Below are 23,699 nucleotides of genomic sequence, written 5' to 3'. Positions count from 1 at the left end.
AAGGCAAATGGGCACCACCCCTAGCTGATGAGGCTGTGAGAACCAAAGAAGGGAACCCAGGATCTTGATGGATGTGGAGCTGTAGGGAAGCGAGCACCTAACTGTGAGCTGAAAGTCCTGGTTCTGGACTCAACTCTGCTTATCCTCTCTGTGACCTTGGACAAGCCTTTTCAGCTGGGCTCATACTTCTTCTTCCATGGAATAAGATGATTGGATTAAATTGTGGGGCTTCAAGCTTTTGTTTTAAAGATTCAAACAGCATCTTGAGTGGAAGCTTTTTATGAACTTGTGCTCAGTACTGTCATAAAGGAAGTGGTAATAACAGCATTTTATTAAACAGCCTTCCTGGTAGCCATCCCAGCACATACGCTGCTCATAAAGGAGGGCCAGAGCAATCCTTATTTTCTTGTTCTAACCTTGTCTTCCTGTTCATACAGAGTTCAAAGAGAGAGGGGTTGACAGAGGGCCATCTCTCCTTTCAGTCAGGAGTCAGGAGGCCTTGGCACACAGCTACCCTCCCCACAGGCACAGAGAACAAACCTCCTTTTGACTCTCTCTCTTCCTTGTTCCTCTTGTGGCCCTGACCCTCTAACTCCACCCCCACCTCCGCCTCCACTGGCACCCTCCTCTCCATAGTTTCCTGCAAGGATGGCCAGTTGTTCAGTTCTGCCCACTCTGATGGGCCATGCAGACTAGGGGTGGGGCAGAAGCACCAAGATCCTCAGGTGAAGCAAATACCTGACGTGCAGCTCTTCTAGACCAACAGCATGGAGGCTCTCCTAGCCGGCATTCTGCGCATTGTTATATCAAAAGGAACTCCCTCTCTCTTCCTCTGTGTTGAGTCTCATTACTAAAAGTCTCATTCTTATCCTAAGCTTAGCTTCCATGTGTGTCAAGCTCCAAGAATGAAGGTAAGGGCATATGTGGGTGTGTGTCCCTCTCTTCGGTTATTTCTGAGACACCTTTATACAACACCAAGGGCTCCTGGACCACAGTTGGAGAATCACTGATCAGTATGCAATTTATCACTCCTAATCCCTGAATCTGAAGAACTGTCCTCAGAGAATAGTGTTCTTCTCCAACTGGATTAGAATTCCAGAAATAATTCTAGAGAGGGCCTTTGGAGACCCTTACTTTTATCATCTGCTGCTTTGAGGGAGGTCTACACCAACCTAGAGTTCTACTAGTTGGGAAGAAAGTTTCCCTGAAGAACAATTCATAACTCCTAGTAGCACACACAGTTGTCCTCAGGCTATAATGGTGGAGTGTTAGACACTCAGGGCACCTGGGCGAAGGAAAATTTCAGGCTCCGTGACTCTCTCACCACACAGATGACTCCGTACACAGAAACCCAGGAGTCCATGTATAGACTGGCCTGGATCTGAGTGCTCTGCCACTAAGGAAGGTCCCAAATCTTCTTGACTTACTGTAGATAAATTACTACTTTTCCTCTCCTCTCCAGTGAGCCGTATAGCACAATAGTTAAGAGCTGTAAATTCTACTATTGTTTTCAAATATTTGCTGCCTTGCCTGGGGAGAAAATGATAGCCCCTGCCACATGTATATCAGGTTTGGTCATTGACTTGCTTTGATCAATGAAATAACAGACGTGATGCATGTTACTTCCCAGCTGAAGCTCTTAAAGCCTTCTTGAGGGTCCATCATCTCTTTCCTGCTAATGGAAGGCAATATCTGAGAATGGCAATATCCCGGGTAAGAACTGCTGCCTCAGCCTGGGTCTCAGAACAATGCTGATGTGGAGCAAGAGCAAGAAATGAATTTTTGTTGTTGTAAACCTCAATGTGTTTCAGTTGTTTATTATTGGTTAGGAGTCAGACAGACCTGGGTTTCAATTTCAGCCATATGACCTTAGAGAAATTTCTTCTCCCTAAGCCTCAGTTTTCTTATTCATAAAATAGAGCTCATAATGGCAATTACCTCATTGGGCTGTTGAGAGGATTAAATATGAAAATGCAAGCAAATTGTTTAGCACAATACCTAGTACATAGAAAATATTCAATAAATATTAGCTATTCATATTGTAAAATAGATTTAGGGCATAAGAATAAGAAAGTAAGTTTGTATATGAGAGAGATGGGCAATTATGAAACATGACATTTGATCATGTCTTCTGACGTCTTTTAGAAACAGTACTCGATCACTTATGGCTCTGTGTTGGAAGGATAATGTGCCTCAAAGATCCTAATCTCCAGAATCTACAACCAAGTATCTTAGCGTGGCAAAAGGGAATTTGCCAATGATTAAATTAAAGATATTGGGATGAGAAGATTACCATGGATTATCTGGATGGGCCTAATAATGAAAGAGGAAGGTAGGAAGAGTCGGAGTGACAGAGGGAGACGTGACGATGGAAATTGTGTTCAGTGTGGTGCCATTGCTGGCTGAAAGAGGGCCACGAGCCAAGGAATGCAGGCAGCCTGCAGAGGCCAGAAGAGCCAAGGAAATGGATTCTCATCCAGAGCTCATAAGGAACGCAGCCCTGCCAACACCTTAATTCTCATCTGGTGTGGCCGTGTTTGGACTCCTGGCCTCCAGAACTGTGAAATAATAAATTTATGTTATTTTATGCCACTAAGCTTGTGGTATTACATTACAGCAGCAATAGGAAACTAATACAGTCCCCAGTTACCTTTTCTCTTATCATTGCTGCTGCTAGTCAACAGGTAGCTGAGTTCAAAATCATAAAGGGCTGGGTAGGATTTCTTTAGACCCCAAACAGGCTGACCCATAAGTTAGCCCCCTACCTGTGGCCACCCTTCCCGCCTTCCACATTCCACATGATCCCAACCTGTCTCATTCCATGAGTACTGTCAGTCAGAAGGAAAGATACCCAAAGAATCTTCAGCCCACTCCAATACAGGTGTCGGGGTGGGTGTCGCTCCCCTGTAGCCAGTGGGTCTCAATCCTGGGCCGAGGTAGGGTGAAGTTCTCTGCACAGCGCCCCTCTCTTGTGTTGACGCACGGCTGCAGGGGAGGAACCCCACTCCCTTCCCGCCAGGGACAATGGTACCACCAGGCTGTGACCTGGATGTCATAAAACATGCCCACCAGAGTGAGGCTGCCTCCAATGAATGTTTACATATGCTCGGGACGATAGGGGAAGGCGTGTGCCGCAGTCCCCTTATCCACCAGGGGTTTGTGTTTTATCCCAGGCTGACACCCCTGGTCCTGAGCACAGGATGTATTTGTGGTTCCCATGGAAAGGTGGCAGGCTGTGCTAGGTCTGCCGCCTACCACAAATATAACACCAAAGACATACAAGTAATTTTTCTACCTTAGTTTTAAAAATGACATTTTATTTTAACTGTGTGTAATTTGGGGGTGGTTTGTCATGGGATTTTCCTGTCCCTATTGAATGATAAAATTTAGTTTAGAAGACCAGACCCTCACAAGAACCTGAATTATTCCTGCATGATAGATAAGCTCTCTTGATGATGGAGAATCTGTTTACTAGAGTGATGCATGAGGAAGATGGCAGCAATTTTTTTTTTTTTTTTTTTTTTTTTTTTTTTTTTTTTAGCACCATTGGTTGCTGAAATCTTGTCATTTGCTTCTTTTGGGTACTTTTGTTTTACTTTTTAATTTGTTTGAGTGAGGGAACACAAGAGACAGGAGGAATATTTGTCATGTTCTCGGCACAGGCACTTTTGTTTTTATTTCCAGTCCCCTCTGGGGTAGGAGAGGCCATGTGGGCCCCTCAGGAGCCTCTCGTCGGCCTGTAAATCTTCTGCAGAAGCACAGCCCGGCGTCTGCTGTCATCTCCAGGGCTATCCCTGATGCAGAGGTTCTCGGTTCCTCCACCGCTCCTGCAACAGGACCCTGGGGCTTGGGGCTAAGAGAACAAGAAACAGAGGTAAGCATAAACCTCCTGGCCTCTCAAACTATAGGTCAGATATTAAACCACAGAGTGGTGAAGAACATAATAATTCAGTGTTTAAAGTGCTACTTGTTTTGCTTCCCATTGCCTCCCGCCTTGAGATCCCATGCTGGGAGTATCTAACTTTCCATCAATCCCCTCAACCATGACCTGCTGTTCAGCTTTAGTTATTTTCTCATATTAATGTATGTTTGCAGCGTGGGAGGGGTATCCTCTATAAGTCCAGTTCTAGAAGATGAATCTTTTATCTCTCCTTATGCTTGGCCTGGTATTTCTAGGTTCCTTCTCCATCATTTCAGAGCTCATAGCTGTGAGGCCCTCCCAATCTCTACGTTCTCCATCTCTCTGAGATGTGGGCTGCCAGGCTGACATTCGGGTTCACTCTCCAGGAACCTCCAACTCCCCCTCAGAGTGTGCGTCATCCTAAGGTGGTGATATCCAAGAGTACACTTAGGATGCGTGTTCTCACTTTAGAGATTTACTATCACATTTCAATTCCGATTCTCCAGCAGGAGCTCTTACAAACTCGCTGCTGCATAATTCACTTTTATTCAATGTTTTGTCTAAATACGGCTATATCCATTTTTAGCTGGATATTGCATGAATTAGCACTGAATCATGCCCAAGAACAGACAGAATTTGCCTTTTCTGAGGAAGATAAAGCTTCAGGTCTTTCTTAGTTATGAAAAACGGCAGCTTGAGCAATTACCGGCTGGTGTGCTAATTGTCTTAATGGGTGAATCAGAGGGACCATATGGCCCATCTGATCAATTATGGAGGTATTGATTAACATGGGTAGGAAAAAAATAATCCAAAGAGGCATAGTTATTCACTCAAGTCCCGCATTCTTGTCAGGAACACGTGCTCAGTAAAGATTTGCAGAGGCTGCTGACTTGGTGGTGAGTAGGACAGCTGTGTCTCTGAGCTGGTCATGAAAAGGGAGATGAAAATGTTTCTGAGTCTAAATTACACATGTTGAGAGATCAGAATTACTACAGAGCCCTACGTATGGGGAAAACAAACAAACAAACAAAAAAGCCAGGTAAAAATAACGATCATCTTTGAAGTTTAAAATGAATAAAGGATAAAATGCTTACTTCACAAAAATGTATACCCTTACTTGTGTCCACCCTGAGTAAAAGCTGTCTTCCATTTGTCAGCCTTCAATTCTTCTCTTGCCTTAACACACTCTCAGAGTCCTACCTTGAGACATGTTACTGCCATTTGTTTCTCTCACATGACAGGAACAAAAATTTCTCTCTGGCGGTAATTCAAAGAAATTCCCCAGGCAGTTGTTCATGATTTCACTTAAAAACTCAGTTTAAGAAAAACTCTTGTAGAACAGGGATTGCAAAGAAGAGGCCTGCAAGCAGACGTTCTGTTTGGCTACCCCAGGATTTTAATAAGTGAGCCTTTTCACATTAAAAAAGTAGATTTCTGCATGATAACAATCAACTGGGGTTGAGTGGCAGCTGCCTGCCTGCCCCTGCCCCAGCTCCCTAGGGACAGTACCCACCTGCTTTCTTCACTCAGATCACCTGCCTGGCCCTGTACTTGCACCCAGACCTGGACACCCAATGCTGACACCACCCACTGCTGACACCATGGAGAAACCGCAGCACAGAGTCACTCTGAGAGGAAAACAAAACAACTCCAGTGGGACTCAACTTAGTCTGCGTGTGAATGGGAGAGGGCTTTAGCTGGGAAAATATTTTTAAAAGCAACTGGAATGGTTCCTATAACACATTATTTTGTGGGAGAGAGCCAAGAAAGAAAAGTGAGGGACAGAAAGAAAGATGGAGGAATGGGTGAGGGGGGCACAGCTCTCAGAAAAGCTACCCATTGGGCAGCAGGGACCAGAATGAAATTAACCAATCCATTCATCACGTGATATTGTCTACCACAGATAACAGCCAGGCGGCAGGCACTTGCCAGGGAGAATAAGGTCAGCTGAGGAAGGCAGTATTTGCAGTCTCTCCTCTAAATTCTACAAACCATTTCCTTGGATTAAGCCATTTGATCTCTGTAGCTGGAACCTCCATGAAACCTCCTGGGTATTTAGGGGCTGTGCTCTGTCCTGCTCGCCAGCCTATACAGAGGGTGCTGTTAGGACTTGGCCCACAGAGTCAGGATTCTATTGGGAGTTTCAACCCTTACATTCTTCTTTGGATTCAGTATTGTGAATAAATGAGTTTTCCTTGAGTACCTGTTTTGTTGTTGTTGTTGTTGTTTTATTTTGTTTTGTAGTTGTTGTTTTAATATTACAAACGCTATAGATGTTATAACATTTCTCTCTTTGCACTGATGGATAAAATGTCAGAGTCAAATCTGTGGCCTGCCTCTAGCAAGCATATGAGACACAGTCAAATGCATTTGTCTCTTCACTCTGTTTTGTTTTTTCTTAAGTTTTCTAAAGAAAGTCCCTATTTTTCCTTTGTTTTTTTCCTTGACTACTAATTTAAGTGGTTTTTTTTTTAAATGTCTTATTGCTACCAGGTATTGCACAAATACAGAATGAATAACCAAAGCACGCATTCCAGAAGGCAAAGATTATCTTTAGTTAAATTAGCCCAGGTAAAAGGAAATGGAACAATGAAACCCCATGATTATGGGCACTAGTTGATTGTAGCATATAATTGAAAATTTTAACCTCATGATGCTTGTTCATTAATTTAAAATTAAATTTAATTTTATCTTTGTTCATTTTTTTCCCCACGTTCTTGATGTAAATTCCTATCTTGATAAGGACTCACGGCTTGTTTGAGAGGTTCTTGGTAAGGGGAAGCCTTCTAATTAGTTTCTCTCATCACCAGGGCTTCCTGGCTGGCATCTGAAATGTGCTGGGCAATATGATAGGGCTCAGCACCCCCTCTAGTTCCATGCATTTCCATGACTGCCTTCCATAGTGGTATGTGTTTTTCACTCTCAAAACCTAGTGCAGGACCTTAGATTACAACCCATGCAGGATTTTAGATTATATGGGGCAGAGGTGACTCCAGTTTCTGTGTCCCTGTTGCCCTTTCTCAATGACTTTTTCTGGGTGTCCAGGATTCACATTCATGTCTTGTGGGTCCTTTTCCTCCCAGATAATCTTCTAAGTGAAAATTTCCCAACCTCACTTCTATCTTTAGAATATGTCTATACTATAAATGTGTTGTAGTTGGGAAAGCGAGCAGGAGTAGAGACATCAAGGGGGTGTGTGTGTGTGTGTACGTAGGAAAAAGAACAGGAAAGATATAAAAATTAGGTGTAGGATGTGAAACAAAACATCCCTGAAAGGCATAAAAAGAGATGGGAGAGTAGAGAGATCCCTTGCATCCAACAGTTTTCTGCACTAACATGTGGCGTTGACTGAAGACAGCTTATTTTGGGTTTGTCAATAGATGAGAGTTGATTGGTGCAGCAATGGCTTCGGGTAATTCAGGAGAAGGCACTGACTGTGCACCTGATATAAATGAAACAACAGCAGGTTGGGCCTTGGTAACTCAGGGAATGACAATATAAAATATGGCTCCTGCCCTCGTAGAGCTTCTGATCTGGTTGGAGACAAAAGGCTTTAATATGTAGACCAGCTGGAGAATACAAGTGATAAATGACTAAATTACATATTTAAAAACAGTAACTGCAATAAATTGGATGAACCCACAGTTCTAAATTCAACCCACAGTTAATTAATGTATGATTTTCTTCGGGGGCACTTAGTTTTGCTTTAGGGTTCCCTCCCTAAATTGCAGTAAAAATGCTCGTATTTGGTGATTGGAATTTCATGGCTAAGATTTATTGATTTTTGCAATCATAAGCATATTTTATGAGACCTTCTTTTAATGCCTTCTCTTATTTTCTAAAATTATTAATGTGACATATCCTAAGGAGTTTTAAAGTCACCTGTCTCTTAAGTTTCCTCAGCTTTGGTGTTGTATGGCTAACCCCATCTGAAATGGGGCCTGGCCTGGGTAATGCTATTGTAGTGAGCATGAACTTTCATAGTTGCAAAAAGTTATAGAATTCAGGTGAACTTAAACTTGCCCATTCAAGTGACTTGGTCACTTAGCATTTACAATTTCAGATTATTTTAAGTAAATACTTAGTCATTTAGCATTCTCCCTATTCCATTTCTACATGTCCTCTGGGGGTGCCTTGTGTGTATCTCATCTTCTGTTTGCACTGGCCTCCACTGAAGTTTAGCTGGCCCTCCTTGGTCTTTGGAATCTGCCTCCACTACTATAGTACCCACTGCTGAAGCATTCTTGTGTCTGCATAGTTGCTGATCAACAGGTCCTTTACTTTGCATCCTCTGGGCCTGTACTGCAAGGCCCATCTGCTCTTAGCCAACCGCCATGCTTCTCTCCTGTAAGCATGGGGGAATGTAAGGCTGCTCTTCCTCTCTGTTCTGGGTAGTGGCGTGGATGGTAGGTGGGCAGGCCATTTTAGAACTTCCTTTGTCAATACATATGCAAGATGTACTTTTTTTTTTTTTAAGAGGATATCAAATTGTTTATTGATTACACATGATAATGGATGATACAAAAGCTTCATTTCCCATCTATAACTTCATCTAGTACCATTATTCAATTTAGATATACTGCATAGGATGTGCCAACAATCATTTTTATAACCAAATGAAATTCTGTAAGTTTGCTTGGGTGACCCTTTTAACTGATGAACTTCAGGTCACAACACAGTTAACTGTCAGTTCAACTACACCAAGGTTTCTGAAGACGAAAGGCTTCTCTGCCCACAAATCAGTCTTCTAAGATTGTAAACGAATTTTGAATGGAACCTGGCATTACCCTGAAGAGAATCTAACACTGTTGGGTCAGTTTATCAAGATGGCTTCAGAGTAGACTAACTACACAGCACATTTAAAAAAAGACACATTTATTCAGCATCATGATAAGACTATTACATTTAGCAATCAATGTCCGGCGCTCTCTCCGCCCCGCCTCGAGTCCTCGGTCGGCCGGCGATGGGGACCAGAGAGATAAGGGGAGAGAGGGTGCGGACAACGTCTTACCCGGAGCACTTGTGATCACTCAGGACTCGCGGTGGTAAAGCAGATAAACTTTTAATGGGACTAGGCAATCATCCTCTTTACAGGTTCCGCCCGGGGCAAGACGCCTCGGGGGAGAACAACCTCGATGCGGCCGTCAGGCGCGGCTCCTTGTGGGCTGTCTCCCCGAGCTTTGCCCGGGAACTTTCTTATAAACCTTGCGTGTATCCAATGGGCTAACGCCACGCACACAAGCATGATTGGTGAATACAGCGGGTGGTTACATACATCAGAAGCCGGAAGCAGGATGTGGGCGCCATTTTGGCACCACTCGATGGGCGGGGGGACTTTGGAGCAGGTTTACAGCGCATGCGCTATGCCCGTCCCGGGAGACGGCTCTCCACAAATCAACAGCATGGGGAAAAAAAAATCTACATTAAAACCCTTTGTTGGAATGCTTTACACTTTCTACAGAACAGAAACTAAAATAACCTGTTATACAATTAGTCACAAATACAGTCCTCGTGTTTTTTTTGCCCATACACATGAGTATTGTCTAAAACATGTCTTCTTTGTAGCAGCTAGGCCCTGCCACCACTGTGCTTGGCTGAGTTCACAAATCTGTTGTAACCTGTAGCTTCCCTGTCACTTCTCTGGCTACTGCTGCTACTGGAACCGCCATAGCCACCTTGGTTTCGTGGTTTGGCAAAGTATTGGCCTCCACCACCATAAGGGCCAGAGCTTCTGCCTCCAAAGTTTCCTCCCTTCATGGGTCCAAAATTTGAAGACTGATTGTTGTAACTGCCCAAATCATTGTAGCTTCTGCCACCTCCAAAATTGCTTCCATCACTACCAAATCCATTATAGCCATCCCCACTGCCACCATATCCACCACCACCTCGGCTGCCACCAAAGCCACCATGACCACTGAAGTTTCCTCCTCCACCAAAGTTGTCATTCCCACCAAAACCATCTCTGCGACCACCACCGAAGTTTCCAGAACCACTTCGACCTCTTTGGCTGGATGAAGCACTGGCCATCTCTTGCTTAGACAGGGCTTTTCCTACTTCATAGTTGTGGCCATTCACAGTATGGTATTTCTGAATGACAATCTTATCCACAGAGTCATGGTCGTCAAAGGTTACAAAAGCAAAGCCTCTCTTCTTGCCACTGCCTCGGTCAGTCATGATTTCAATTACTTCAATCTTCCCACACTGCTCAAAATAATCTCTTAGGTGATGTTCTTCAGCGTCTTCTTTAATGCCACCAACAAAGATCTTTTTCACAGTTAAGTGGGCACCTGGTCTTTGAGAGTCTTCTATTGAGACAGCCCTCTTTGGTTCCACAACTCTTCCATCCACCTCATGTGGCCTTGCATTCATGGCTGCATCCACCTCCTCCACAGTAGAGTACGCGACAAACCCAAAGCCTCTGGAGCATTTGGCGTTTGGATCTCTCATAACCACACAGTCCGTGAGCGTTCCCCATTGCTCAAAATGGCTCCTCAGACTTTCATCAGTTGTTTCAAAGCTTAGCCCCCCGATGAAAAGCTTCCGCAGCTGTTCAGGCTCTTTAGGAGACTCTGACTTAGACATGATGGCAGTGGGAGGAAAGAATTCAATGATGTTTCCTCAGCAGCATCCACGGGCAGAAAGCAAGATGTACTTTTATACTCTCCTGGCTGCCTGGGTTGGAATGGAGCCCTGTGAGAGGATTTCTTGCCTGGGTTTCAGTTGGCAAGTTGGGAACTAGTCCTTTGTACTCTCAGATATCCATCTTATCCAGGGAGAGTGGTCTCTGTCACTTCCCCAAGGATTTTCACCCTTGAGAATCCCTTTCTCAATATCCTACACCAGCTATTCACTCCCCTAAGCTCCTCAACTCCAGTCCAGAAACAGTTCTTATCTCTTCCTTCTGTGGTGGAGAAATAGCTCTTACATTATCACACATTCTTCTCCTCTAAGGTTTATATAAACTCCATGCTCTTAGTGCTCCAGGATTTACCTTTGAAGAGCTAAAAAACAAAAACAAACTAATAAAAAACAACCCTTTTCTCTTTCAGTGCTGTTGCATCTTCCCATCTCAAGAGCCTATTTTGGAATTCAAAGTAAAGAATTCGATTTGCTGAATTCTTCTTATTAGGTTCTTTGGTGTTTTTTTTCTTGTCTGGGACAAAAGTCTTAGCTTAAAGATCTAATTTTAGTAGTGAAAATGTTGCAGAGTAAAAAGGAAATACCAAGAAGGAAAAATACATTTGGCAATATTTTAAAAATATTTTACAGCTACTTATCTTCCATGGAATGAAATGACTTAGGAGGTTTATTATAAAATTTGCTCTTTTAGGGGAAACTGGAATGAAGTTAGGCACACTTCTCAAGATGATAAGTTCAAATATTCTTGAAATTTACCACAAAGAGGCACATTTTCTTCTCCTCTCCCTCTTTCCTTGGCTTTGAAAATATTCCCTGTGACACCCCTTTCTTTTCCAGGACCCTTCCATAAACTGGGAGGGTTGGGTGGCAAAATTCCTCACAGTAAGCAATATTTACTGTCATCTGATAGACTCGAACTATCTCCTTGGGAAAAAGAGAAAAGTTTATTGGCTTCAAATGTCAAGTCTGGGATCCTAAAGTTCTACAAGAGAACTTTGGGGAATGTTGTCCCCTTGGCTGGGGAATAGATCAGATAACTGGAATGTCTTTCTCGCAGTTGGTTAATTTTTATAGTCTGAGGAAAACATACCTTAAAAGGAAAGGAGGAAACACAATTTCCAGAGAACAAAAGTGAAGACTAGTTGTTTGAAATATTTTGAAACGTGTTTTTATGAGTTTTTGATAAATATTTGCTAAATGAAACATCACCACATTAAAAAGAATCAATTAAATGCTTACATTATCATGAATCTCACCTCCACCCACACCCCCCAAATTTCGGCAAAAGGTCAAAACACCTCAGGTCTCCAAGTTCATGACAGTGAATTTGTATTTCTTTTATAATATTCACGAAATGCTCAAGAAAAATTCAGTGCAAATGGAAATGCTTTATTCCCAACATGGGCTGTTTAAACTCACTCATGCTGAGTATCACCATGCCAGGTATTTCCTTCATAGATAGATGAATCATTATTAATTGACATGTGGATGTATGTATATACACACACATATATAATTTTTGAAAATGAAAGATATTCTTATCCACTAAAGAAAGTTTGGTATTTCAATCTCTCAAGTTATAACTGTACCTCAGGGGTAGTGATTAAGAGCATGGGTGCTAGAGTCAGATTGCCTGGGCTAAAAGCATTTATTAGCTGTGTGACCTTGGACAAATTACTGAACTTTTTTTTCGTGTAGCAGTGGCATCATCTCTAAGACTTAAGATGTGAGCAAAAATTGCACCTACCCCGTGGGGTCAGTGTGGGGATTAACTGAGTTAAGGCATGGTACCATATAAAGCTTAAAATAAATGTGAGCTTCCATTATTATACGTACTAGTATGAGCAAGGCCCAGAGTTAGGTGTTCAGAGGGATAAAATCAGAAAGAGACACAGTCCCCATCCTTACATTATTTACTATCTAATTGGGAACCCAATTACAATCCCATATAAAGTTAAATATGAATAACTGAGAAGAAAACCAACAGTTCAGTTCAGCAGCTCAGACCAGCTTCTTAGATACAGAACCCAAGGGGGCTCAGTGACCTGAACCAGAGGAAAATCTTTATATAAGGTGATCTTCTCACATTTGTTTCCCTTCACCTGATGCTTATCTCTTTGACATGATGAAAGGAGGCTCAAGGCAGATTGTATAATAAACACTGTTGGCAGTGGCCCAGCCGATTTTAATCCGGCAGTGGTTTAGCCATTGGTGAGCATTAAGTGATGCAGATGTTGACACTGGATTAAGAATTTTGACAACAGAGGTTGATCGACTTATGGTGCTCTGAGAAGTGGGCCAACTCATCAGTGTCTGCAGTTTACAGAGGACTGGCTGCTGTGTCAGCTGATTATTTATTTTTCTGAGATTTACAGAGAGTTCCAGACTGTAGTTATCCAACTTAAGAAATAATTCTGTTTAAGAATTGGCATAAAACAGTGCTGGCTTAATTGATGGATGAATAGTACAGTTAACAAGCACTCCATGAGATCAAGGACAGGGCTGCTTATTGGGGTCTGGGGTGATCATGGGAGGCCTTGGGAAGAAGGAAAGGGCCTTCAACAAGAATTTAAGGTAATCCTTGGGTTAATCCCTTTTAAGTCAAATATTAATTCCTCTAACTTAACATTTTTAATGTTACTTTAGATTTCCACCTACAGATTGTCTCTGAATGGTGTCCCATATCAAAAGATATTTCAGGGGGGCTAAATTGTAAGTTTAATAGGTTTCCAGGGTTGATCTGAGAATATTTCCTTCATCTAAAACACTGCTTCTCTGGAAGAAAAAGAGGATTCTGAATTTCAGACAATCAATTTATAAACCCATTTTTGAAAACTCTGCTTTGATTGTTTCATTCATTTACCAGTTATTTATTGAGTGCTTATGATGTGTCAGAAACTTGCAGGCACTGATGTTACATCAGTGAACAAAACAAGATCCCTGCCCTCATGGAGTTGACATTCTAGAGAGAAGAGACAGTAAAAAACAGTGAACATAATAAGTAATGGCTATAGTGTGTTAGAAGGTTATAAGGGTTATGGAATAAAGAAAAAGAGCAAGGTAAGAGGGATGGGGTGGGTGGCAATTTTAAACAGGATGGTCATTGAGAAGGTGACCTTTAAGGAAAGTATGAAGGTCCAAGATGGCCATGACTGAGCATTTCAGGCACATGGAAGAACCAGTGCAAAGGCTCTAAGGCAGGAGATTGCCTGGAGAGTCTGAAGGACAGCAAGAAGGACTGTGTGGCTGGAGAGAAGAAGAAGATGAGGTCAGTGGGGTAACTTGAACAGTGGGGAACAGGCCTTGCTGGCTATTGTAAAGCCTTTGAGAAATTAGAGATCACTTGTTTTGGGCTGACTCAAAGTAGAGGCCGCCTGTATCAAAATAGGTCCTCCTTTTCCCTGCCTCTCATATTTAAACTTTAATGCACATGCAAATCACCTGGGAATCTTGTTAAAATTCAGATTTTGAGTCTGGTGTGGGGCCTGAGATTCTGCAATTCTAACAAACTTCCAGGTGATGCCAGGCTGCTGGTTCATGAGTGAGACCTTATAGCTCATGACCCCCCAGAGGCTTTGGGATTTATCCCTCCATTAACTGATTGCAAGGGCCTTATTGTTCACTTTAAGTCAGGAAGGACAATCTAAAAGATTTTTCTTCACATTTCCATATTGGCCATGGATTCCCTCACTGTTTCATGGTTCTATCACCTGACTAGTAACAGCATGGCCCAGACCTGCTTCCAGTAATATCAGGCAGGTTGTCTGAATGCTTCCAAGCAGGGTGTAAGAAGTTTCTAGGGCCTTCTCACTGCCACTATGGATGCTCTGCTTCTCAACTTCAGCCTGGGAAACCCTGCTCTGCTCTATGAATGGTAATCTTACTCTCTGACCACATTTCTGTCTTACTTCAATTATAGGGGCTTTGACTTGTGCTCTTCACTCCTAGGCCTACACCTTGATAGCCCAGCTCTGTAAAGCAGGCCCTGAGGTAGCTGGAAGACTCAGTGATGTCCACAAGCAGAAGAGGTGCTCCGCAGACTGTTAACAGACAAGGCTGGCCTTCTTAAGAGCCAGCACAGTCATTTACAGCTGAACAGCTTTGGAAGGAATCCTTACTTGTGAATATCAAGCATTGGTTATGGAGTCACATAGGGTTGGGTTTGAATTGTGCTTCTATCCCTTGCTGTGGAATCTCAGGAATGTTCCTTGGCGTCTCTGAGTCTCAGTTTCCTCATCTGGAAAACGGGAATGGTAACAATACCTCCCTCGTAAGTTGAGATAATGCACATAAGCCTCTTAGTAAAGTGCCCAGTACATAATGATACTCACAAAATATTAGTTGCTATTATTTTATATTTACTCTTAACAGCCCACCACGTATCAAATTGCTTGTTGGACTGGCAATATGGCACTCTCGTTTACGTTTCCTGGAGTTAATGTGCCAGGGCAAATTCCTTAGCAAAAGCTTTCGAAGAGCAGACAAAGAGGCCAGTGGCTGTTGCACTATGACAGGTGTCACAGCAGACAGTTAAAGGAGCTGTAGATATTTAATCTAGAAAATAGATGGGAGGAGAGATGTGATGGTTGTCTTCAGATGGTTTTGTATAGGAGGAATAGAGACCTGAAACCCTGAAAAAACAACTGAGAGCAATAGGAATAAATTAATCAGAAGCACATCCCAGGTCAACGCAAGAGAAAACCTCCTAACCCTAAAAACCGGTTGGGGGAGATGGAGGTGGCAGCAAGAGTGCCCGTGAAGGTCAGCTCCTGCGCAGCTGCGGCGGCGGAGCCAATCACCGGGCGCAGCCCGTCCTCGTGCGACGGTACGTCCTATGGTCGTGACGTCGACGGTTGCCATGGAGAGGGCCGCTGGGCTGGCGCGAGAGACCGCAGAGTTCCCGCGGGGCTTTGAAGAAGTGCCCGCCACCGGCATGAGCGGCCGAAGTAGGGGTAGTAAGTCCTCTCGCGCCAAAAGCCGAGGCAAAGCCCGCGTCAGAGCCCGAATCCGTGCTGCTCCTGACGACTCCTCGCGCGATCCAGACTCTCCAGTCTGCCAGGGGCTCCGGGAGGAAACCAAGTCCACACAGGTGCAGGCTGGCGCGGGTTGGGGTGGCCTTGAAACCGCTGCGCCCGCGCAGCCCCGCCGCCCCGGGGAGGGGGATGCCTCCCGGCTCCCCTTGGACTGTGGCCTCGCGCTCAGGGCCCGAGCTGCGGGGGATCTCGAGCAGGTGACAACCAGGGCCGGGTCGGGGAAGGCCCCATCTCTCTCGGAGCGCCTGGAAACAGACACTGTCTTCGTGGGAACCGTGGGAACCGTGGGAACTGTGGGAAGGCCAAGGAATGGTCCCCGAGTTGGAAATCGGCGTGGTCCTACTAGGAAGAAGTCCCCAGAAACCTGTAGCACATTGGGGAGGGGTCTTCAGGCAATAACTAGTGGGAAGGCAATGAAAGGGACAAGTGGGGAGTGTGCCTCCAGCTCGGTCGGGGAAGAAAAGAAAATGGAGAAGGATGCAGGGTTAGCCCCCCCTGGCAACAGATGGCAGCATGGATACGCTGGAGACCGTCCAGTTGAAGCTGGAGACCATGAATGCCCAGGCAGACAGGGCCTACCTTCGGCTTTCCCGCAAGTTTGGGCAGTTGTGACTGCAGCACTTAGAGCACAGGAACCTCCTCATCCAGAAGATCCCGGGCTTTTGGGGGCAAGCCGTTCAGAATCACCCCCAGCTATCAACCTTTCTGAGCAAACAAGATAAAGAGGTACTCAGCTACTTGACTAGCTTGGAGGTGGAAGAGCTTGGCCTCGCCAGATTGGGCTACAAGATCAAGTTCTACTTTGGCTGCAACCCCTATTTCCAAAATAAGGTCCTCATCAAGGAATATGGATGTGGCCCTACAGGTTAGGTTGTGTCTCGATCTACTCCAATCCAGTGGCTCCCAGGCTGTGGTCTCCAGTCCATAAGTCAGGAGAACCCAGACAATATCCGTAGCTTCTTTGGGTGGTTTTTAAACCATAGCTCCATTGAATCTGACAAGATTGTTGAGATAATCAACGAGGAACTGTGGCCCAGTCCCCTGCAGTACTACCTTATGAGTGATGGGACCCTTGGAGAGAAAGGAAAGGAGGAGAGGCCAGGTCCAGCCATGCAGCCGATCCAGTCCTCTAAGCCAGGGGCAAACCAGTCCAACTAATTCTGCACAAGTCTCCCTACTACCTCCTGCTGGACCTGTGCCTGGCTAATGACATGTGTGTTTGGCCATCTGCCTTCTCTTCATGTTGGCCTCTGTGCGCCGTAGTCCTTTGGAACTTCAGTGCTCTCATCTATGAGAATATGGCCTTTATGATCATGTTCTTTCCCCTCCATGTGGCCTTCATCCTTATTTACATTACTGTCACATGTTATGTGGTCTCACCCATACTGTTACACGCCAAGCACATGGTTTCAGATGTGTGCTGCCTTTGTCTCTTTATCTGCATTGTCTGGATCCTTTTCTTGGCTCTGGCCTTTCCCACTGGCCTGTCTTTAACATGGACACTTGTCAGTAATTCTCCAGGAGGATCAGTGCATCCTCAAGCTCTGATATTTCAGGGCCAGTGACTCGCTGGAGTTTGTGTTCATGCTGGCCATGCATACCACCTATGTCAAACTTCTCTATTGCCACTGCAAAATGAAGCCAGTGCACATGGTATTGGCCATCAATCAGAATGAGTTCCATGGCTCTGGGGTCACCAGTCTGGTGCCACCGGTTTGGTCTCTGGCTTCGGCCAGGGGCTCATGCTACCCACCTTGCTGGGCATGCAGCAACTGGGCATGGATGAGGTTAAGGGTGAAACGTAGTATGCTGGGTGTTCTACACCATTATGCCTCTTTTGTTTATCCTCTGGGCCCTTCTCCTGGTGAACCTTTGTCAAAGCCCTCACCATACCCCATCACTCTCAAGCTGTGGAGTATTGTCTAGGTTGCTGTCAGCCCCAGTTGGCTTCCTGGTCAAGGACTGCAAGAACTGCCTGAGGACCCAGGCCCCCTGCCAGTGCATGAGACACACTTGCTCTCCTCAGCCTTCCAGGAACCCTGCTGGCTGCCAGAGTGATGGGCGGGTTGGGATGTGAGTGTATGTGCTCACTGCCATCATGCTGTGACTCCAGGTGAGGGCAGGGATGACATCAAATCTAGGTACCTTTACCCCTTCCCCCTTCCCTAGATATGACCAGAGTGCCATGGTGGGGGTGTTGGGGAAGAGGTGTTCCTGATCTGTGGGCTGTCTCTACCTGCCTTCGTCTCATACCTTCATATCTCCTTACTTGTCCTTTCTCCCTTTCTCCCTCTTCCCTCCCTCTCTTCCTTCCCCCCTTCTTTTCATCTTTCTTTCTCTGTATAAATAAGATGAGAACCCCAAAACAGAAAACAAACTAACTGAAAAACCATAATCTAGGGAGTCATAATCTATGCAGGCAGCCTGGGACTTGCCCTGCACACTAGGCAGAAAGGGAGTAAGGGAAGCCGGAAGGCCATGTGGGTCTGCGGTCAGACCCTGGTCCCAACTCCTGGGCTCCCTCTCATTCTGCAGTTGGAAGTGATTTTCATGCCTGTGCTTCTGGTGGAGTTTTAAACCCCAAGGTAGCAGTGTTGTGGACTTGTCCAGGCCTTTTGAGTGCACACGTGCTTCTTAACCCCCAGGTGCCTGCTGCTGCTTCTTCCTCAGTGGTAGCCTCTGGCATCTAGGCCCCAGCTCCCAGTTTTCCCACTCTCAGCGGTCTTTTGCTCTCTGCGTCCACCCTCAAAATACCTACAAGGCACAGGCTTTAGTCTCCAGTATGAGGGATCCCAGGGTTCCATCCTGGGGCATGGGGATGGAGAGCATGGGGATGGAATCTGTTCTGGATTTCCAAGCTCATTTCCATTGAGAGTGAAAGCTGACCTGGGCCCTTCCTGTCCAGGTGTGTCTGTGCCCTCTTTACCCCTCTCATCCTTAAGGGTGGGGAGGTAGGATTATATCCATACCTGTCTTCCCCCTGACTTCCCTTTCCTATGGAAGATCTTATAAGTCAAGCCCTGGGGAGGGTTTGACTCAAAGTTATAGAGAGGTGTTCTAGGCAGGGGAATCAGAGCAAACACATAGAGGCAGGAATGAGCCTGGTGCAGAGTGGGTTTGGAAAAGCGGACAATGTCTTGGTAAGCTTCAGGGAGGGCATGCCTATCTCAGTGAGGGACAGATGGGGGAGGGCCTTCCCCATGGCTGGGATGGGAGAATTAAAGGGGTTGTGGGCAAATGGATACCTAAACAAAGAATTTTGTAAATCACAGAAACAAACCAAAAACAGAGTAATGCTACTTTGGATGTTTTCTCTCTTGTTCTAGGCATGGCCTGGTGTGTGTGGAAGATCAATGCTATATGCTGCTTGTTTTGCCTCTAAGTAAAATCTTAACACTCTCCCCATTTTTTTCTTAATGGGGAAATTGAACTGTACAGGTTTGCTTTTTTGTGTGTTTTTAATTTAAATTTTGGCTGTTTATTTTGGACATTTTCCAACACGTACAGAAGTGGAGAGGATGGTATATGGACCTCTGTGTGACCATCACCTAACTACATCACTTATCAATTATGATCAACCTTGTTTCATCTGTATCTCTCTCTGACCTCCCACCCTCTCTGGATTGTTTATGGAGAGTCCGGGACATTGCCAATTTCATTGTGACTACTTTGGGAGAATGGCACTCTCTTTTTGGTGGTAATAGTGGTTGGGTGCATTATAATTATCACTGCAGGTCTGCTTTTTGCTTTTAATGTTAACTTATGAGGTTCCACAGATAGGCCTTAAACATGCAAGTCTTCATAATTAACAAGGGGTCTCAAACATAGATGGAGATGCTCCCTTTCCCCTGTATCCAAACAGGAAAGAATGACTGTTCTATTGTCAAACTCTTTAAAAGACTGGTATGATAAGGTGCTTAATTGAGGCCCTTCACCAGAATATCAATTTTTTGTTTTCTGTGTAATATGGAGACTTGTATGACTGTTAGGACTGTTATCAAATTGTCCTGGTCTCTCTCAATAGAACTCTGGTTTTATATTACACCTCTGGTCTTGGAGGTGTAATTTGGAAATTGTTGCTTTCTTCTATGAAATTGACCTTCAAAATGTAATATGTAACTGGTTGTCTTTCTTGATAATTTGCCCTGATAATAATGTAATTATTTCTGTATTCTTAATCAATATAAATAGTTGTAAGCTTGCATGCATGATGGAAAAATAAAAGCCTATATCTCTGTGTTTTTTTTCTTATTTTCAAAAAAGAATTAGAAGGTTGTTTAATCAGAGGCTGGGGAGTTGAGGGGCTGTATGCCTTGGCCTAGATGAGTGATTCCGAAGCCTGGCTACACCAAAATCGCTTTAGAAGCTTATTAAAATTCTGATTTCCAGGCACTTCTCAGAGACTGATGTTCTATGGTGCCCAGAGGAGACCCATAGTCTTGTTTTTTTTTTTTTTTAGCAAGTCTTCCTGGTGATTCTAGTGGGAATTCAGTGCTTCTCAAATTTTAGAGTGTATTTAAAATCCTGTTAAAATATGGATTCTGATTCAGTGGTCAGGTGGACCCTGAGATTCTACATTTCTAACAAACTTCCAGGTGATGCTAGTGCTGGCAGTTTGTGAACCAGCACTTTGGATAGCAAGGGAGATGACCTTTAAGGTCCTTTCAGTGGCACTCAACCTTGGTTGCGCATTAGAATTATCTGGGGAGTGTAAAGAAATACATTGCGAGAGCTCTACCCCAAGCCCAACTAAATCAGAATGGGTTGGCCCAGGCGTAATTTTTTAAAACTTTCCAGGTGATTCTGATGCCTAGCTAGGGTAGAGAACCAGGATCTCTGATACGGTTCATCACATCCATAGCAAGGGTCATTTCCTATTAATTAGGAGAAGCGGAGCAGAGAATCAAATGCCACATAAAGCTGCCCAACAGAATGTGTTTGGAAAATTAGAGGTGGATTGTTAATTGACAAGAAAACTGTGTTTTGGTGAGGACTTGAATTAATAAATTTGAGGTGTTCAGGGCATACTAGGCACTCAAATGTTGAATGAATGAATTTAAAGCATGGTTTATACTCATGTCTCAGAGTTAAATTGGTAACTAAATTTGTGAAAGGGCCAAGTTTGTTTCCTAAGACACAAATGTACCTTGTATGTTATAGTAGTTAATACTTGTTGAGGCTTATCATGTCCCAAGCACTTCTTGTAGGTACTTTACAAGGATTAATTTATTGAATCCTCAGCGCAGCCCCATGAGGTGAGGTTATTATCCCTAATGAGCACACAAAACCTTTAAGTAGTAGAGCCAGTACTCAAACTCGGGTCTTCTGATTCCAAGCTCCCTCCTTATATGGGATGATAAATATGAACTGCCCAGAGCAGTTATCACTAGTCAGTCAAGGCACTCATTTCCACAGAACTAGTACCTGCACAGCACATCAGAACCCTCAGCAAAGCACATTAGCCAGTCACTACCAATCAGTGTGAGTCAGCCTAGGAGTGTAAACCTTATTTGCCATCCCCAACCGCAGCATGCTGTGGGAGCTCAGTTAGGAGTTGGACTAATTCACTTAGACAGGGAGTATTGGCTGAGGCTTCCTTCAACACCTTTGTTCCAAGGTCAGGATTGGCTCTAGGCATGCAGAGTGTGTCTAGAGATGAAGGCTGAGTGAGGTGGTTTTGGCTGTAAGTGTTAATACCTGAATATGAATGATTTGAAAAAAAAAGGTAATTTTTCTAACATAAGAAGTCTGGTGATAGGAGACTGAGGCTTGCTTCAGTGGCTTCATGCATTAGAACTCTGGGTCTGCTTCTCTGCTTCTCTTATTTTGGATTCCCCTCATGATTCTCCATCTTCAAACATCACATCCTCACCCAACGGCATTTAAGGGCAGGAAGAAAGGAAGATAAAACGTCTCATTTTATCAAGGAGGAGAATCTTTGCCAGTTGTCTCTCTGGTGGATTTCCCCTCAGGGGGCCTGAGTTGGGTCCCTAGGGCCGGACACAGGTCACATTTCCTCATCATACTTCAAGAAAATCGAGCAATTTTCAGCATCTCTCCTAGGAGAGGGGCTCTGCCTTCAAGGAATAAGGAGAGATCAAGGGGCAAGAGCCAAAGGGCAATTTCCAGTCTCTTGTTGGTTTGTCTTTTCTGGAATGATTTTGTGACTAAGCTGGTGGCATCAAACATCAGAGAATACTTGGAGGCCTGGTCTGTCTGTCCAGCTCTCTTAGCCACCTCTTTGCTCATGTCTCTGTTTCATCTCCTCTATCACGTGCAAATGCTTTGCGGGCCAGGCAATGCCTTTTTGATTTTCATTTATCCCATAGAATCTAGCTCAGGGTTAAGTCAACATTTGATGCAGGAGATCAGTAAATGCTAGTTGAGTGTGTGCAATAAATCAACAATCTTTCTAAAATGTAAATTTGATCATGTCACTCTTCTACTCAAACCCTTCAGAAGTAAGGTCCAAAATCTTAAGGAGCTCATAACAGGCCCTCCATTACTGACCCCCCTTTTTTCTCACACTTTTTATGGAATATTTCAAAAATACAGAAAAGTACAATGATCACCCGTATACCTACCACTTAAAATCAATGATTGTTAACTTATTGCCATATTTGTTTTGTCTACACACATATGTGTATGTATATATTTGCTGAAATATAAGTTGCTTGACAATTCATCCCTTAATATGCAGCACGCATCTTATAAAAAAATAAGGATACTTTCCTACATAATCACAATACCATTATCAGACTTCAGAAAATTTCAATTCCTAAATACCATCTAATATCCAGTCCATATTTATATTTCTCTATTGGTCCCCAAAATTAACTTACAGTATTATTCTTAAAATCAGAATCCAAAAATGTTTAGGCATTGCAATCAATTACTATGTCTCTTTAGTCCTTTTAAAACAAAAATAACTCCCCTGCCCTTTTTCCCCATGACAATGACTTTCTGAAGAAGCCAGGCCAGTTGTCTTGTAAGGTGTCCCAGATTCTGGATTTGTCTGCTTCCTCTTGGTGTTATTTGACTTCTTCCTCTAGCCCCCATATTTCTTGTAAATTGAAGACTCAGGTCAAATATCTGTGGCAAGAATATTGCATAGGTGAGGTTGAGGATGTCATAATGCATTACACCAGAAGGCATACAATGTCAGGTTATCCTACTAGTGCTAAGTTTGATCTCTTGGTTAAGATGGTGATCACCAGAACTCTTTTTGTAAAGATATATTTTCCCTTTCCAATTAGCAGGTAATCATCTATGGCGATGATACTTTGTCACTGTAGGAATATCTGTTCTCTAAAACTTTTCATCCTATGATTTTAACAACCATTTTATGATGTTTGCCCAAATCAGTTATTTCACTGTGAGTTGCAAACTAGTGATTTTTGAATTCTGTCATTTCTTTCACATATTTTAGCTGACATTCTACTGTAAAAAAGACCTTTCCCTCATCATCTGGGGATGGACTACTGTCCCTCCTGAAAGAGCAGTGTAATGCCTATTTCCTTCTTTTAATTACCAAGTACACTGAACTGCTATAATAGTCACCTCCAATGGTGGCAAATAAGGGCATTGTTTTTCTTTTGTCTTTTTTATCACTACAGAAATGTGGATTCTTATTTATTTAGTGTTGTTAACAATCCATTACAGTCATCTTTTTTTTTTTTTTTTTTTTTTTGGCTGCTCAATTGGCCTGCATTTTGGCCTTGCCTAACTTTTACCAGATCCTCTTGTCCTTGTTCTTTCTCCCATTGTCCCCTGAGCTGTGCTCCAGCCAGTAGAACCACATCTGGTTCCTTGGACACCTGTAGTGCACCCTCACACCCTCACACCTGCTTTCTCAGCAAGAAAGCCCTTGCAGCCCCTCTCAAATGCTCAGTTACAACTCAGATATTCTTGTTCTGTGACATCTTTTTTAATCTTCCAAGGCTGAATTAGTCCTTCCCTTCTCTTCATTTCCAAAATATGTTGACCACAATTCAGTTTAGAGGATGTAACATACTTGTACTTACCTGTCTGCTCTCAGGAGAGAGTGTGAGATCCTTGAGGTCACAGAATAATACTATCAAGCAGCAAGTTGTAATCATTTTTATATTCCCAAAGTTGAGTGGTTT

The 23,699-nt window shown here is 43.8% G+C and overlaps 2 protein-coding genes across 2 annotated transcripts; one reads left to right on the top strand and one right to left on the bottom strand.

Annotated features, from left to right (window-relative positions):
- Positions 1-9,469: 9,469 nt before the first annotated feature.
- On the bottom strand, positions 9,470-10,483 carry LOC119508848 (heterogeneous nuclear ribonucleoprotein A1-like). Its single transcript, XM_037802601.1, has one exon. The coding sequence runs from the start codon at positions 10,481-10,483 to the stop codon at positions 9,470-9,472; it is 1,014 nt and encodes a 337-aa protein (XP_037658529.1).
- Positions 10,484-15,406: 4,923 nt separating this feature from the next.
- On the top strand, positions 15,407-19,794 carry TSPYL5 (TSPY like 5). Its single transcript, XM_037802365.1, is given in 3 exon segments — positions 15,407-16,070; positions 16,072-17,686; positions 18,900-19,794. Coding segments are annotated over 2 exon segments (1,257 nt in total). The 5' UTR covers positions 15,407-15,473; the 3' UTR covers positions 16,732-17,686; positions 18,900-19,794.
- Positions 19,795-23,699: the final 3,905 nt, after the last annotated feature.

This window comes from Choloepus didactylus, chromosome 14 (genome assembly GCF_015220235.1).
Source record: "Choloepus didactylus isolate mChoDid1 chromosome 14, mChoDid1.pri, whole genome shotgun sequence".
NCBI classification, from domain to species: Eukaryota; Metazoa; Chordata; class Mammalia; order Pilosa; family Megalonychidae; genus Choloepus; species Choloepus didactylus.
Note: the sequence above shows the minus strand (reverse complement) of the source record. Positions and strands in the feature narration are given on the sequence as shown.